Genomic DNA, 15,585 nt, shown 5'->3' on the forward strand with positions numbered 1-15,585 from the left:
TTTGATTGGAAGAATGAGGAGAGTCAATATAAAATAAAGGGTACAATTTTAAAGGAGGTGCAGGAACCAGAATAACCTGTAGGGATGTATGTGCATAAATCATTGAAGGTGGTTGAGAAAGCTATTAAAACATATGGCATCCTGGGCTTTATAAATAGAGGCATAGTGTATAAAAGCAAGAATGCTATGATGAACCTATATAAAACCCTGGGTTGTCCAATTCAGGGAACCACGCTTCTGGATGGATGTGAAGAGAGGGTGCAGAAAAGTTTCACGAGAATCTTTCCAGGGTTAAGAAGTCTCATCTAATAGATAGATTGGAGAACCTGGGGCGGTTACCCTTGGAGAAGAGAAGATCAAGAGGAGATTTGATTGAGGCTTTCAAAATCATGAGGGATCTGGCCAGAGTAAATAGGGAGAAACTGTTCCCATTAGCAGAAGAGTGAACAACCAGGGGACACTGATTAAAGGTGATTGACCAAAGAAGCAATGGTCGCATGAAGAAAAGCTTTTTTTTACACATCGTGTAGTTAGGATCTGGAATGCACTGCCTGAGAGGGTTTGATGGTGGCAGGTTCAATTGAGGCCTTCAACAGAGAATTGGGTAATTATCTGAGGCAAAAAGATTTTCAGGGCCACGAGGAAATGGGAGCGAGACTGGGCGAGTTGCTCTACCAGAGAGCAGACTTGGACACATCAATCTGTGTGGCCCCCTTCTCTGCTGTAACCATTCTATGATTCTATGAGCGCTAAGGATTGTATTTGGACAGTGATATTTGCCAAATTCAGGGCTGTGGACCTCTGCAAATACAGTTCTATAGCTGACCACCTATACCCAGTGACACATGTTAGAGATGCAGATCTAGATGTCAGGTGAGGGCAGGCTCAGACTCAGGAGATGTGCTTCATGGTTAAATGACCTGATGAAACTTGCTGTATGGAAATATGGTCACTTGGAAAAGATGCGAGAGGGTTGTTTGTGGTAGTAGAAACATGGGGGAAGATGTAAAGGGGGAATGGACAAAACCTGACTATCATACAGGATTCTTTCTAGTGAGGAACAAAATGTTACAACAATGGAGATACAGTGTTAAATATATTGTATCCTTGATTAGGTACTCCTTTATTCTAATCTGTCTGCTTTTTCTGTCTACAGATTTGCAGGTTAGCCTTAGACTGCCTATGCAGCACCAGCTCTCAGAACTCGCAAAGCCGAGATAGTGAAACAAGTACAGTGTATGTTTGGGGTAGTAACAGTAGTCATCAGTTGGCAGAAGGTACACTGGAGAAAATTTTACAACCCAAATTAGCACATGGATTTGCTAATGCCCAGACGGTAAGTGAGGGGAGTATTATTAGTTAATTTGTTGATAAATAGTTATATCATTGCTTGGGAGCTAAAATAAAGAGAATCCATAGAAGTTTTTTTTGTTAGCTATGATTTATAAAGCGGTTACGTATTCAACCAATGGATTTTAATCATTTGAGCTTTCTATTGTTGACATAAGTAGTGATGTACAAATGCAGTGAGTTTGATCACTGCAGGAAGGGGTGATTTGCAAGATAGTTTTCAAGTCCCTTTTTAAAATCTGCTGTATTGTTTAACTGTTTATACAGACTGTTTCTACTTTACTGTTCTGGCTCTATATCTTAGCATTCAATTTGCTTTTTAATTGCATCAACACATTTCCTGCACATTGGAAACCTGTACCAATATCCCTGTTGAATTATAAATAAGAACAGGAATTCTGGAAGAAACTCAGCAAGTCGGCAGCATCTGTGGAGAGAGAAACAGAGTTAATTTTTCAAGCCCATATGACCTATCTCCCTTTTTAATTATTCCTGTTTTCATTCAATTTTCTTTATTGCATTTCAATTTTTTAAATTAAAATTGTTTTTGGTATTTATTTTGATTTACATGTTCACAGATTTATAGCTAATCCTGATATTAAAAAAAGATTATTGCTGTAATTACATAGAATTTAGAATGTTTGCTTTTCTACCACATTCAGTTTCGTTTTTTCTAGGGAGTAGGTAATATTTCTATTTTTTCTACCAAAGTGTATCCAATTACATATATGCCTTGTTTTCTTATATTTATGTTGCATTCTTCCTTATTTGCTGCATCCCATTATTTTGTACCATCTGCAAATTTTAATAGTTACTTGTTTCTATGTCCAAATCATTAATATGAATTAAGAATAACAGTAGTCCCAGCACTGACCCTTAGGAACACCACTTTCTACCATTCCCTAATCTGAATAACTACCCTTTAATCCTATACTCTGCTTTCTCATTTTTTTAGTCAATTTGCTATCCATTTAGCTATTTGTCCCCTTACCCCATATGCCCCCAAATTTGTTATAAACCTACTCTGTGGTGTCTTGTCAAATGGTATTAATATTAGCATCATAATGCGGAAGATAAAAATGTTAAGAAAACTGATTAGTCCAAGGGAGAGAGGAATTTCTCTGGACCTACTGACAATCATTTCTCCACTACTTAACTCTTGGACCACATGTTGCTATCTCCGTAGAGACTGTTAACTTTTAAAAAGAAATTCGAACTTCCAGTTAGTAGCTGAAAGGATGACCGTAAGACCATAAGAACCTCCTCAGGACCCTCTCCAGGGCCAGCACGTCCTTCCTGAGATACAGGGCCCAAAATTGCTCACAATATTCTAAATGTGGTCTGACCAGAGCCTTATAAAGCCTCAGTATGACGCAACAATATTTTGTGTTTTAAGACTTTACCTGTAACAAAAGACTAAAATCACTAGTGCCTAAACACTATTTTTGTGGCAACTTTTATTTAAACCATAAAATAGAACATTCCTCTTTTTCTTTTAACACAAGTGAAAAGACACTTCACAAATATACTTTAAACTGCCCTTTAAGTAGGCATTCAATTCTCCCAGAACAATCCAGGGTGATTCTTGGCTTCCAAGGGTTTACTTCTGTTCTTTTCCCTTCTCAACTTGGGAACTTTTAATCTCAAAATTGTCTTTCATAGTGAAGTTTTATCCCGGCGATTCTTCTCTAGTACAGGATAGACAAATAATGCAGCCTTGTTTTTAATTCCTCATGAATTTGGTCTTTTCAATCTGAGAACTACACTGCTAACCCCCAACACTCCTGCGTGGTGAACCACAGTGTCTTGCTGCCTATAGCTGCTCTACCTCTGTTAGATCCTGGCATATAACCATTTTTGAGTTTTCAGGGATATTTTGAACTTGTCCCCTCTCAAAGCTCCACCTCCATGGCAACATGAATCACATGGACCTTGTATCCCAGGTAGAAATGCTAATTAGCTATCCTTGCAACCCCAACTTTCTTTTATCTTAGAACTAAATGTACAGTTTTAACAACTGTTTACAACACTTTTCTGGGACTTTGGAGATTCGCAGTCTTTCGGCTTTTAGCACACTGGCTGCTGCGTAGTCTCCAAGTTTAAACACCCTGCACCTTCTTCCCAGTAAAACAATCTGTGTCTTCTTTAACCTGTAACAGTCAAACCACCCAGGCTTGCTGACAGGCAGACCTCAGAACAGGTCACATCTTTCATTTTACCTTAAATTAAAGACACGGTCCCAAAACATGACAGTCTTATAAACCTCATATTTGTAACACTAGAAGGTGGCTTTGTTGAATGTTGACTTAATTGAAGCACTGAGGAAAAAAATGAACCAATTTCTGTTTCAATGGAGAAAACAGGGATACAAAAGAGAAAAAGAGAAAATAGTTTATAATTTCTGAAAATTTTATATGATGCTGATAGATTATTTTCTCATACTTCTGGAGTCAAAATTTAATAGATTTCTAGAAACTTTTTTTTAAAGTTGTGAATCTGCTGTTTATATACATAGTATTCTCTGAAATTTAGAAAACTCTCTTCGATAATTTTTTTTCAGATTGAGGCTGGACAGTACTGCACATTTGCAATTTCAGAAGATGGCTCTGTAAAGGCTTGTGGAAAGGGTAGCTATGGCAGACTTGGACTAGGTGACTCTAACAATCAGTCAGCACCAAAAAAGCTCACGTTTGAACCTCATCGCAGCGTCCGTAAAATTTCATCCTCAAAAGGTTCAGATGGACACACGTTAGCAGTAACTACAGAAGGAGATATATTCAGCTGGGGAGATGGCGATTATGGGAAGCTCGGACATGGAAATAGCGCAACACAGAAATATCCCAAACTGATCCAAGGACCATTATTAGGAAAGGTACTGGCTAAAAATGAAAATAAAATTAGAGAAAATGTTTTTATTGTTACACATTTCTGCATTTGGCATAGACTTCATGTAAAACGTGCATCTTAAAATCAGAGAGTCGTTACAGCAAGGAACTTTTCTGGGTGGGGGATTTCAATTTTCATCACCAAGAGTGGTTCGGTAGTACCAGAGAAAAGTTACAGCACAGAAGGAGGCCATTTGGCCCATCTTGTCCATGCCAACCCGAGGACACCCAGGTGCCCTTTCTAATCTCACCTTCCTGCACCCGGCCCATAACCCTGCAGCTTACAGCACTTAAGGTGCAGACTCAAGTACTTTTTAAAAAAATTTAGAGTTTCTGCCTCAACCACCAACTTGGGCAGCGTATTCCAGACACCCACTACCCTCTGCATAAAAACGTTCATCCTCATGTCCCCCCTACATCTTCTGCCACTTATCTTGAACCTATGTCCCCTGGTTCTAGAACTCTCCACCAAGGGAAACAATTTTATCCTGTCCACTCTATCTATTCCCCTCATAATTTTGTGCACCTCAATCAAGTCACCTCTCAGCCTTCTTTGTTCTAAAGAAAATAACCCCAACCTATCCAATCTCTCCTTGTAGCTACACTTTTCTAACCCTGGCAACATTCTTGTAAACCTCCTCTGCACTCTCTCCAGTGCTATTACGTCCTTCCTGTAATGTGGTGACCAGAACTGCACACAACACTCCTGTTGTGGCTTCACCAGTGTTTTTTTACAATTCCAACATTATATCCTTACTTTTATATTCAATACCTCTGCCAATGAAGGAGAGCATTCCATATGCCTTCTTTACAACCTTATCTACTTGAACTGCTGCCTTCAGGGACCTGTGTACTTGTACACCAAGATCTCTCACTTCATCTACCCATCTTAGTATATTCCCATTTATTGTGTAATCCCTGTAACTGTTCGACCTTCCTAAATGTATGACCTCACACTTCTCTATGTTAAAATCCACCTGCCACTTAACTGCCCACTCCACCAACCCATCTATATCGTTTTGGAGATTATGGCTATCCTCTACACTATCCACTACTCGGCCAATCTTTGTGTCATCTGCAAATTTCCCAATCGTGCCCCCCACGTTCAGGTCCAAATCGTTAATATATAACACAAACAGCAAGGGTCCCAACACCGAGCCCTGTGGAACACCACCTGAGACAACTTTCCATTCGCAAGGGCATCCATCAACCATTACCCTTTGTTTCCTGTTACAAAGCCAACCTGTTATCCAGTTTGCCACATTATCCTGAATCCCATGAACTTTTATTTTCCTGACCACTACCACTACTGACCGAGCTAGCCAAGCCCTAAAGGACATAGCTGCTAGACTGGGTCTGCAGCAGGTGGTGAGGGAACCAACAAAAGGGAAAAACATAGTGACCTCATCCTCACCAACCTGCCTGCCACAGATGCATCTGTCCATGACAGTATAGGTAAGAGTGACCACCGCACAGTCGTTGTGGGGACATTGAAGAAACCCTCCATCGTGTTGTGCGGCACTACTGCTGTGCTAAGTGGGATAGATTTCGAACAAATCTAGCAACTCAAGACTGATCATCCAGGAGACACTGAGGGCCATCAGCAGCAGCAGAATTGTACTCGAACACAATCTGTAACCTCAATGGCCTGGCATGTCCCTCACTCTACCATTAGCATCAAGCCAGGGGATTAACTCTGGTTCAATGAAGAGTGCAGGAAGACATGTCAAGAGCAGCACCAGGCGTACCTAAAAATGAGGTGTTAACCTGGTGAAGCTATAACACAGGACTACTTGCGTGCCAAACAGCAAAAGCAGCAAGTGATAGACAGAACTAAACGATCCCATAACCAATGGATCAGATCGAAGCCCTGCAGTCCTGCCACATCCAGTCGTGAATGGTGGTGGACAATTAACTCACTGGAGGAGGAGGCTCCACAAATATCCTCATCCTCAATGATGGAGGAGCCCAGCACATCATTGCAAAAGATAAGGCTGAAGCATTTGCTACAATCTTCGGCCAGAAGTGCCGAGCAGATGATCCATCTCTGCCCCCTCCGGAGGTCCCCAACATCACAGATGCCAGCCTTCAGCCAATTTGATTCACTCCATGTGATATCAAGAAATGGCTGAAGGCACTGGATAGTGCAAATGCTATGGGCCCTGATAATATTCTGCCAATAGCGCTGAAGACTTGTGCTCCAGAACTTGCCGTGCTCCAGAGCTTGCCGCGCCCTTGGCCAAGCTGTTCCAGTACAGCCACAACACTGGCATCTACCCGCCCATGTGGAAAATTGCCCAGGCATGTCCTGTACACATAAAGCAGAACAAATCGAACCCAGCCCATTACCGTCCCATCAGTCTACTCTCGATCATCTGTAAAGTAATGGAAGGGGTCGTCAATAGCACTATCAAACAGCACTTGCTTAGCAGTAACCTGATCGCTGACGCCCAGTTTGGGTTCCTCAGGGCCACTCGGCTCCTGATCTCATTACAGCCTTGATTTAAACATGGACTAAAGAGCTGAACTCCCGAGATGAAGTGAGAGTGACGTCAAGACAACATTTGACTAAATGTGGCATCAAAGAGCCCTAGCAAAACTGGAGTTTATGTGAATCAGGAGGAAAACTCTTCGCTGATTGGAGTCATGCATAGCACAAAGGAAGGTGGTTGTTGGAGGTCGGTCAGTCATCTCAGCTCTAGGACATAACTGCAGGAGTTCCTCAGGGTAGTGTTCAAGGCCCAGCCATCTTCAGCTGCTTCATCAATGACCTTGCTTCCATCATAAGGCCAGAAGTGGGGATGTTCGCTGATGATTGCACAATGTTCAGTACCATTCACGACTCCTTAGATACTGAAGCAGTCCATGTCCAAATGCAGCAAGACCTGGACAATATCCAGGCTTGGGCTGATAAGTGGCAATTAACATTCGCGCCACACAAGTGTCAGGCAATGACCATCTCCAACAAGAGAGAATCCAACCATCACCCCTTGGTGTTCAATTGCATTACCATCACCAAATCCCCCACTATCAACATTCTGGGGGTTACCATGGACCAAAAACTGAACTGCACTAGCCATATAAATACTGTGGCTACAAGAGCAGGTCAGAGGCTAGGAATCGAGGGATGAATAACTCACCTGCTGACTCCCCAAAGCCTGTCCACCATTTACATAGCACAAGTCAGGAGTGTGATGGAATACTCCCCACTTGCCTGGATGAGTGCAGCTCCAGCAACACTCATTTAGCTTAACACCATCCAGGACAAAGCAGCCCGTTTGATTGGCATCACATCCGCAACCATTCACTCCCTCTCCCACCAACGTATGGTAGCAGCAGTGTGTACCATCTACAAGATGCACTGTAGGAATTCAGGTCCTTGGACAGCACCCTCCAAACCCATGACCACTGCCATCTAGAAGGACAAGGACAGCAGATAGATGGGAACACCACCACCTGAAAGTTCCCCTCCAAGTCACTCACCATCCTGACTTAGAAATATATCGCCGTTCCATCACTGTTGCTGGGTCAAAATCCTGGAACTCCCTTCCTAACAGCACTGTGGGTGCACCTACACCACAGGGACTGTCAAGGCTCAAGAAGGCAGCTCACCACCACCTTCTCAAGGGCAACTAGGAATGGGCAATAAGTGCTGTCCCAGCCAGTGAAGTCGACATCCCGTGAATGAATAAGAAGAAATGATGGAGTTCAGTTCATCAAGTCAGTGCTGTCACACTGCAAGACTGATTTTCCAGTAGTCCTGCAAATTGTTCCCCTTCAGGTGCTTACCTAATTCTCTTTTGAAAGTCATGATTGAACCTGCCTTACACACTCTCAGGCAGTGCACTCCAGATCCTAAAAGTTTTTCTTCATGTCGTTATTGCATTTTTTGCCATTCATCTTAAATCTGCGTCCTCTTGGCTCTCAAAACATCTGCCAATGGGAACAGTTTTTCTCTGTTTACTCTGCCTAAACCCATTCATGATTTTGAACACTTCTATCAAACCTGGTTTCTGTAAGGAAAGCAATCCCAGCTCCTCCAATCAGTTTGAATAACTGAAATCCCTCATCCCTAGAACTGTTCTCGTAAATCTTTTTTACGTCCTAAGCGTGGTGCCAAGAATTGGACACAAAACTACAGTTGAAGCCAAACCACTGTTTTAAAAAGGTTCATCAGAATTTCCTTACTTATTTACTCTGGCCCTATCTTTAAAGCACAGGATCCTGTATGCAATTTTTCAACCTGCCCTGCACCTTCAACGATGTACCCCAAGGTCTCCTTTTTCCTGTACCCCCTTTAGGATTGTAAATTCTGAATTATTTTATGCTACCTCTCCTCGTTCTTCCTACCAAAATGTATGCCTTTACACTTTCCTGCATTAAATGTCATCTGCCACATGTAAGACCATAAGATGTAGGGGCAGAAGTAGGCCATTCGGCCCATCGAGTCTTCTCCACCATTCAGTGAGATCATGGCTGATCTGATGATCCTCAACTCCGTTTCCCTGCCTCTTCCCCATAGTCCTTGATTCCGTTACTGATTAAAAATCTATCTCAGCCTTGAATATACTTAACGACCCAGCCTCCACAGCTCTCTGTGATAAAGAATTCCACAGATTCGCCACTCTGAGAGAAGAAATTCCTCCTCATCTCCGTCTTACATGGATGACCGCTTACTCTGAGATTATGCCTTCTACTCCTAGACTCTCCCACAGCATCTACTCTGTCAAGCCCCCACAAGAATCTTATGTTTCAATAAGGTCACCGCTCATTCTTCTAAACTCCAATGAGTACAAGCCCAACCTACTCAACTTCTCCTCATAAGAAAATCCCTCCATGCCCAGGATCAACCTGTGTCTCTTCTCTGAACTGCCTCCAATGTCAGTATACCTTAGATAAAGGGACCAAAACTGTTCACATTATTCTAGGTGTGGCCTTGTATAGTTCTAACAAGATTTCCCTATTTTTATACTCCATTCCCTTTGAAATAAAGGCCAACATTCCATTTACCTTCCTATTACCTGCTGAACTTGTGTGCTAGCTTTATGGGATTCATGCACGAGGACTCCCAAATCCCTCTGCACCGTAGCTTTCTACAGTCTTTCTCCATGTAAATAATATTCAGCTCCTCTTCTTCTTGCCAAAGTACATAACCTCACATTTTCCCACATTCTGTTCCATCTGCCAAGTTTTTGCCCACTCATTTAACCTGTCTATATTTCTCTGTAGACTCTTTGTGTCATCCTCGCCACTTGCCTTCCTACCTATTTTTGTGTCATCCGCAAACTTGCCGACGGTTCATTCACTTCCCTCATCCAAGTTATTAATATACATTGTAAATAATTGTGGCCCCAGCACTGATCCCTGTGGCACTGCATTAGATATAGGTTACCATCTTACCCCCCTTATTCCAAATCTCTGTCTTCTATAAGCTAGCCAATCCTCTAACCATGCTAATATACTACCCCCAACACCATGGGCTCTTATCTTTTTAAGTAGCCTTATGTGTGGTATCTTATTGAACAGCTTTTGGAAATCCAAATATATTACACCTATTGGTTCCCCTTTATCTATCCTGCCTGTTACCTCCTCAAAGAATTCTTCTAAATTTGTCAGGCACGATTTCCCCTTCACAAAGCCATGCTGACTCTGCTTGATTATATTATGCAATTCTAAATGCTCTGCTATTACATCCTTTATAATAGACTTTAACATCCACCATTGGGAAAATGTTAAGCTAACTGGCCTATAGTTACCTGCTTTTTGTCAACCTCTCTTTTTGAATAAGGGTGTGACATTGGCAGTTTTCCAATGCGCTGGGACTTTTCCAGAATCTAAGGATTCTTGGTAGATTACCACCAGTGCATCCACTATCTCTGTAGCTACTTCCTTTAATATCCTCGGATGCAACCCATCAGGTCCAAGGAACTTATCGGCCTTTAGCCCCATTAGTTTCTCTGATTAGTTTTTCTCTGGTGATAGTTATTGTATTTATTTCCTCCCCGCCTTTTCTCCCTTGATTATTTAGTATTTTTGGAATGCCATTTGTGTCTTCTACCGTGAACACTGATGCAAAGTATTTATTCAGCTCCTCTGCCATTTCCTGGTTCTCCATTATTATTTCCCCAGCCTCATTCTCTAAGGGGCCTATGTTCACTTTGGCCTCTCTCTTTTTATATACTTAAATAAGCTCTTACTGTCAGTTTTTATATTACTTGCTAGTTTACCCTCAAAGTTTATTTTCTCCCTCTTTATTGTGTTTTTGGTCATCTTTTGTTGGTTTTTAAAACTTTCCCAATCCTTTGGCTTACCGCTAATCTTTGCCACACTGTGGGCAGAATTTCGCCGTCGGTGAGCAGTGGGCGGGGCCCGCTCTCCGAAGTGTAAAATGACGTGGGATGACGTCGGGCAGAACCTTCAACGTCACCTCGACCTATTTAAATTTTCAGGAAGGCCGGGGCGCAGCAAAATCAGCTGCGGGCCCGCCGACTTGTCAATGGCCACTTGAGGCCATTGACAGGATCATTTAAACAATTAAAGGACGTGCCCGTCCAACCTTAAGGTTCGCAGGTCAGCCAGGAGCCTCGGCGGTAAATAGAGAAAACATGAAACTTCATCCAGCAGCGGGATGAGGTTTCATGCAGGGTTTTAAAAATTGTAATAAAGTTGTTCTGTAAATTATGAACATGTCCCAACTCATGTGACATTGTCACATGAGGGGACGTGTAAGGGATTTTTCTTTTCTCAATTTTTAATAGTTTTAAAAATCGAAGCAATCTCCCTGAGGCTGCACTTTGCCTCAGGGAGATGTGCGCTCTTTCGTGCGAATGCACGAAAGAGCACACTCTCGCTTTTAGGGAATCCCCCCGCCCGCACAGGGAGCGCATAGCGCTTCCCGGCAGATGTCACACTGGGCAGGCCTTAATTGGCCCGCCCACGTAAGATGGCAGTGCGGCCCGCTTCGCTGGCAGGGATCGGCTCCCCGCCCACCGGAGATCAGGTTGGGCCCGCCCGCCCAACAGGCAGAAAATTCTACCCTGTATGCTTTTTCTTTCAATTTGATACTATCCTTAACTTCGTTGGTTAACCATGGTTGGTTTATCCCCTTCCTAGTATCCTTCCTCACTGGGATATACCTTTGTTGTGAGTCATGAACTACTTTCTTATATTTATCTGCCTATTCCACCAGCCTATCTATCTCCTCTTGAAGTCTATCACTATTCTCCTCACAATTCGCAATACTTCCAAATGTTGTATCATCCGCAAATTTAGAAACTGTAGCTTGTGCAAGTAATGTTAAAAAAGCTGTGGTCCTAACACTATCCCTTGTGGAACAGCACCCTAAGTCTTCCTCTAGTCTGAGAAATAACTATTCCCCGTTAATCTGTTTCCTGTTCACTTAGTCAACTTTGTACCCTTTCTGCGACTGTTCTTTTTATTCCATGGGCTTCAACTTTGCTGGCAATGCTAATTATATTGTCAAACACCATTTAGAAGTCCATATAGACCTCACCAACTGCATTACCCTCATCAAACCTCTCTGTTACCTCATCATAAAACCTCAATCAGGTTAGTGAAACACGATTTTCCCTTAACAAATCCATTCTGGGTTTCCTTACATTAAACCATACTTCTCCAAGTGACTGATTTTGTCCCGGATTATTGTTTCTAAAAGCTTTCCCACCCCTGAAGTTTAGCTAACGGGCCTGTAGTTGCTGGATTTATCCAAACACCCTTTCTTTAAACAAGGGTGAAACATTTGTAGTTCTGCAGCCCTTGGGCATCACCCCTGTATCTGTGTACTCATTTAGTACCCCAGCCATGCCCTGTGCCTCCTTTGTATGTCTAATTTTTGGTTCCTAATTGGATTCGCCTCACCCATCCCCTTGACACTTTTGTACTATTTATATACCTACAGAAGACTTTTGAATTCCCCTGAATGTTGTCTGCCAGTCTCTTCTCAGATTCTCTCTTTGCCTCTTGTATTTCCTTTTTAATTTCTCCTTCGAACTTTCTAAATTCAGCCTGCTTCTTACATGTATTATCAACCTGGCATCTGTCATACATGCCCTTTTTCTGCTTCTTCTTAACCTCTATCTCTTTCGCCATCCAGGGAGCTATGGCTTTGGTTGCTTTACCTTTCTCCCTTGTGGGAAGGTACCCAAACTATCTCCTCTTTAAAGGCAGCAGTTTTGCCTGACAATCTTTGATTCCAGTTTACCCGGGACAAACCCATTCTCAACTCGCTGAAATTGGCCCTCTGGCAATTATGTACTTTTACTCTAATTGCTCCTTGTCCTTGTCCATAGTTAGTGTAAATCTTATGATGCTATGATCTCTGTTCCCTAAATGTGCCTCTTTGGACACTTGATCCGCTTGACTCAACTAGTCCCCCAGAACCACATCTAGCAATTCCTCTTTCCTTGTTGGACTGGAAACATACTGATGTAGAAAATGCTCCTGCATACACTTCAGAAATTCTTTCCCCTCGCTGTCCTTTATGTTATTATTATTATTGCAGTTTATATTAGGATAATTAAAGTCCCCCATAATCACTACTCTATAGTTTTTGCACCCCTCTAATTTATTACAAATATGTTCCTCTAAATCTTTTCCACTAATTGGTGGCCTATAGATTACACCCAGTAGTGTTATGCCATCTCTATTGTTTCTTAACTCTAATAAAATAGATTCTGCCCCAACCCCTCCAGGTCTTACTCTCTCTCCAGCACTGTAATATTCTCCTTAATCAATACTGCCATGCTTCCTCCCTTCTTTCGTTTCCTATCTTTCCTGAACACCTTATATCCAGAAATATCTAGTATCCATTTCTTCCCTTTTTTGAACCAAGTTTCCGTTATCATCATGACCTCAAATTTCCATGTTGGTATTTGCACCTGCAGTTCACCAGCCTTAATTACCACACTTTGCATTTACATACATGCAGTAAACCTAATTTAGATGTATTATCTCTTATATTGTCTCTTAACCTGACCTCACCTAATACCTGACTATTTCTTACTCTAGTGCTAGTTCTCTCCCAATCCTTTGTACATCTTGTTTCTTCTTTCTAATACTACATCCTGGTCCTCGCCCCCCTGCTACATTCGTTTAAAGTTTCCCCAACAACACTAGCAAGCTGGTCCCTAAGAACATTGGTCCCAACACTATTGAGGTGCACCCATCCGGTCTTGACAAGTTCCACCTGCCCCAAAACTAGAGCCAGTAATCTGAAGCCTGCCTTTTTGCACCATTTTTCCAGCCACACATTCATCTGCTCTACCTTCTTTTTTCTATACTCATTAGCACACGGCACTGAGAACAACTCAGAGCTTGCTACTTTTGTGGTCCTACTTATAAGTATTCTTACTAACTCCCTTAAATCTGCCTGTAAGATCTCATCCTTCTCTCTGCCTATGTCATTGGTACTGATATAGGAAACAACCTCTGGCTGTTCACCTTTTCCCCTCACAGTGCTGTGCAGTCACTCTTTGACATCCTTTACCCTGGCACCAGGAGGCAACATACCATCCTAGAATCATGTCTGCAGCCACAGAAACACTGTCTGTTCCCCTGACTATCAAATCTCCTATCATTATTACTTTTGCAATCATCTTCCTGTCTGTCTGAGCCACACATGGTTGTACTCCCCAAAGGAACCATTGCTCTCACCTGTATTGAGAACGGAATACTGGTTAATACACTCAGGGGACTCATACATTACCTGATTTATCCTCCTTGATTGTCTAGCAGTCACCCATTCCCTCTGTCCCTACACTCTCTTAAGTTGAGGGGTGACCATCTCCTGAAATATGCTATCCGTGAACCTCTCAACCTTGTGATGCGCCACAGTGACACCAGCTGCTGCTCAAGCCCTAAAGCCTTGAGCTTGAGTTCCTCAAGCTGAAAACAATTCCTGCACCTGTGGTTGTCCAGGACACCAGAAACCACCTGGAGTTCCCACGTGGAACAGGATGTGCATTCCATGAGACTGAAGTGCCCTGCCATGCCTCTATTAGATTATTAGCCAAGTTAACATAAATAAACAAAGAAAAAACAACTCCCTATCAGTGTCTTTTCTGGTAATGATGTCACTTTTTAGGTGTTTTTGCCTCTCTCAACACTTGTACTTGCTTATACCTGGGCTCTCCAATTCTTGAACTAATTGATCAGATGCCAAAAATATTAAACACTCAGGAATTGGTACATAAATATTTAACCTGCATGATTGTCTTAATAGCCTCAAGTTCTGCTGCTCCCTGCATGTTGATTCTGAGGGAGTATCTTTGCCAGAAATGTATTAGATCGAAATATATTTGTACAATTACTTGCGAAAACTATGATTTTGAAAAAATATGTGAGTCTCAACAAATGAAAATGGTGGACATTTTGCTCTGTTAACAATGTATACTTTTTTTTAATGTCTCCCATTGACAGTCAGATAATTGTTTATTTAGTGTAAAACTTTGAGATAAATTGTTTTCAGGCCAATCAATCCCCTCTCTTTGATTGGACTATCAGCTGTTGCTCCCTTCCTCAAATGTTTCCTTCTCTCCCCACCTAAAGGACAGAATTGCTTGCTTGAATGTTCATTTCTGATGAATACCTGCAGTCTTAAACTATCTATTCTCTTATCATATACTGACTGATCTGTGCATTTCTGGAGTTTTCTGTTTCATTTCAGATTTACAGCATTTTTTAGTTTTTTTTTAATTAATGCTCAGGAATTAGAGAAGGTTGTTGTTTCATACTGGTGGTCTGTAATACAATAATTTCAAAAATACAATCACTTTAGGACTGATGACAATGCACAGAGTTAATAAAATGGGAAAAACAATACCTGTAGCAGTTGTTGACATTGTAATAAATAGAGAATAGCTGATCGTATCAGACAAATGAGTCTTATTTTATCAGTTTGATCATCAAGTAATACTATTGTGATTCTTGCTGACAGTTTAAAATGACATAATCATGATGCATGAAAAAAATCATTAAAAATATAGGTGTACGTGAGATTCCAGTCGGAACAAGGCAGACACTAACAATGCTTATGACTTTTCTTTCCTAGATTGTGGTCTGTGTGTCAGCGGGATATAGACATAGTGCATCAGTTACATCTGATGGAGAGCTTTATACTTGGGGAGAGGGAGACTTTGGTAGACTTGGTGAGTACTTAATGCAACCCGGATGGTTCACTTAGCTTTTCATCATGCTGCACAGAAATAGCTATCAGTACCTGCGGAAAAAAGAAAAGTAAATAGCCAATTTGAAACCAGGCAGAGGACGATATCCATTCAGATACTTATAATTTTGGTGCTGAGTATCTGAGAAAGTTTGAGTAGCTTGCAAG

At 41.8% G+C, this 15,585-nt stretch overlaps 1 protein-coding gene across 7 annotated transcripts in view; it reads left to right on the plus strand.

The window, feature by feature from the left end:
• The window catches only part of LOC144685847 (putative E3 ubiquitin-protein ligase HERC1), a 429,767-nt gene that overhangs the window by 54,438 nt on the left and 359,744 nt on the right, over nucleotides 1-15,585 (plus strand). For all 7 annotated transcript variants that reach the window (XR_013577800.1, XM_078550801.1, XM_078550834.1 and 4 more), the window contains exons 4-6: nucleotides 1,157-1,336; nucleotides 3,911-4,222; nucleotides 15,304-15,400. Coding sequence is in view for 6 of the 7 variants with exons in the window: in XM_078550801.1 (XP_078406927.1) it covers nucleotides 1,157-1,336; nucleotides 3,911-4,222; nucleotides 15,304-15,400 (589 nt within the window). In the remaining variant the exon portion in view is untranslated. The remainder of the gene's footprint in view (nucleotides 1-1,156; nucleotides 1,337-3,910; nucleotides 4,223-15,303; nucleotides 15,401-15,585) is intronic.

Source organism: Cetorhinus maximus, chromosome 1 (genome assembly GCF_964194155.1).
Source record: "Cetorhinus maximus chromosome 1, sCetMax3.hap1.1, whole genome shotgun sequence".
Taxonomy (NCBI): Eukaryota; Metazoa; Chordata; class Chondrichthyes; order Lamniformes; family Cetorhinidae; genus Cetorhinus; species Cetorhinus maximus.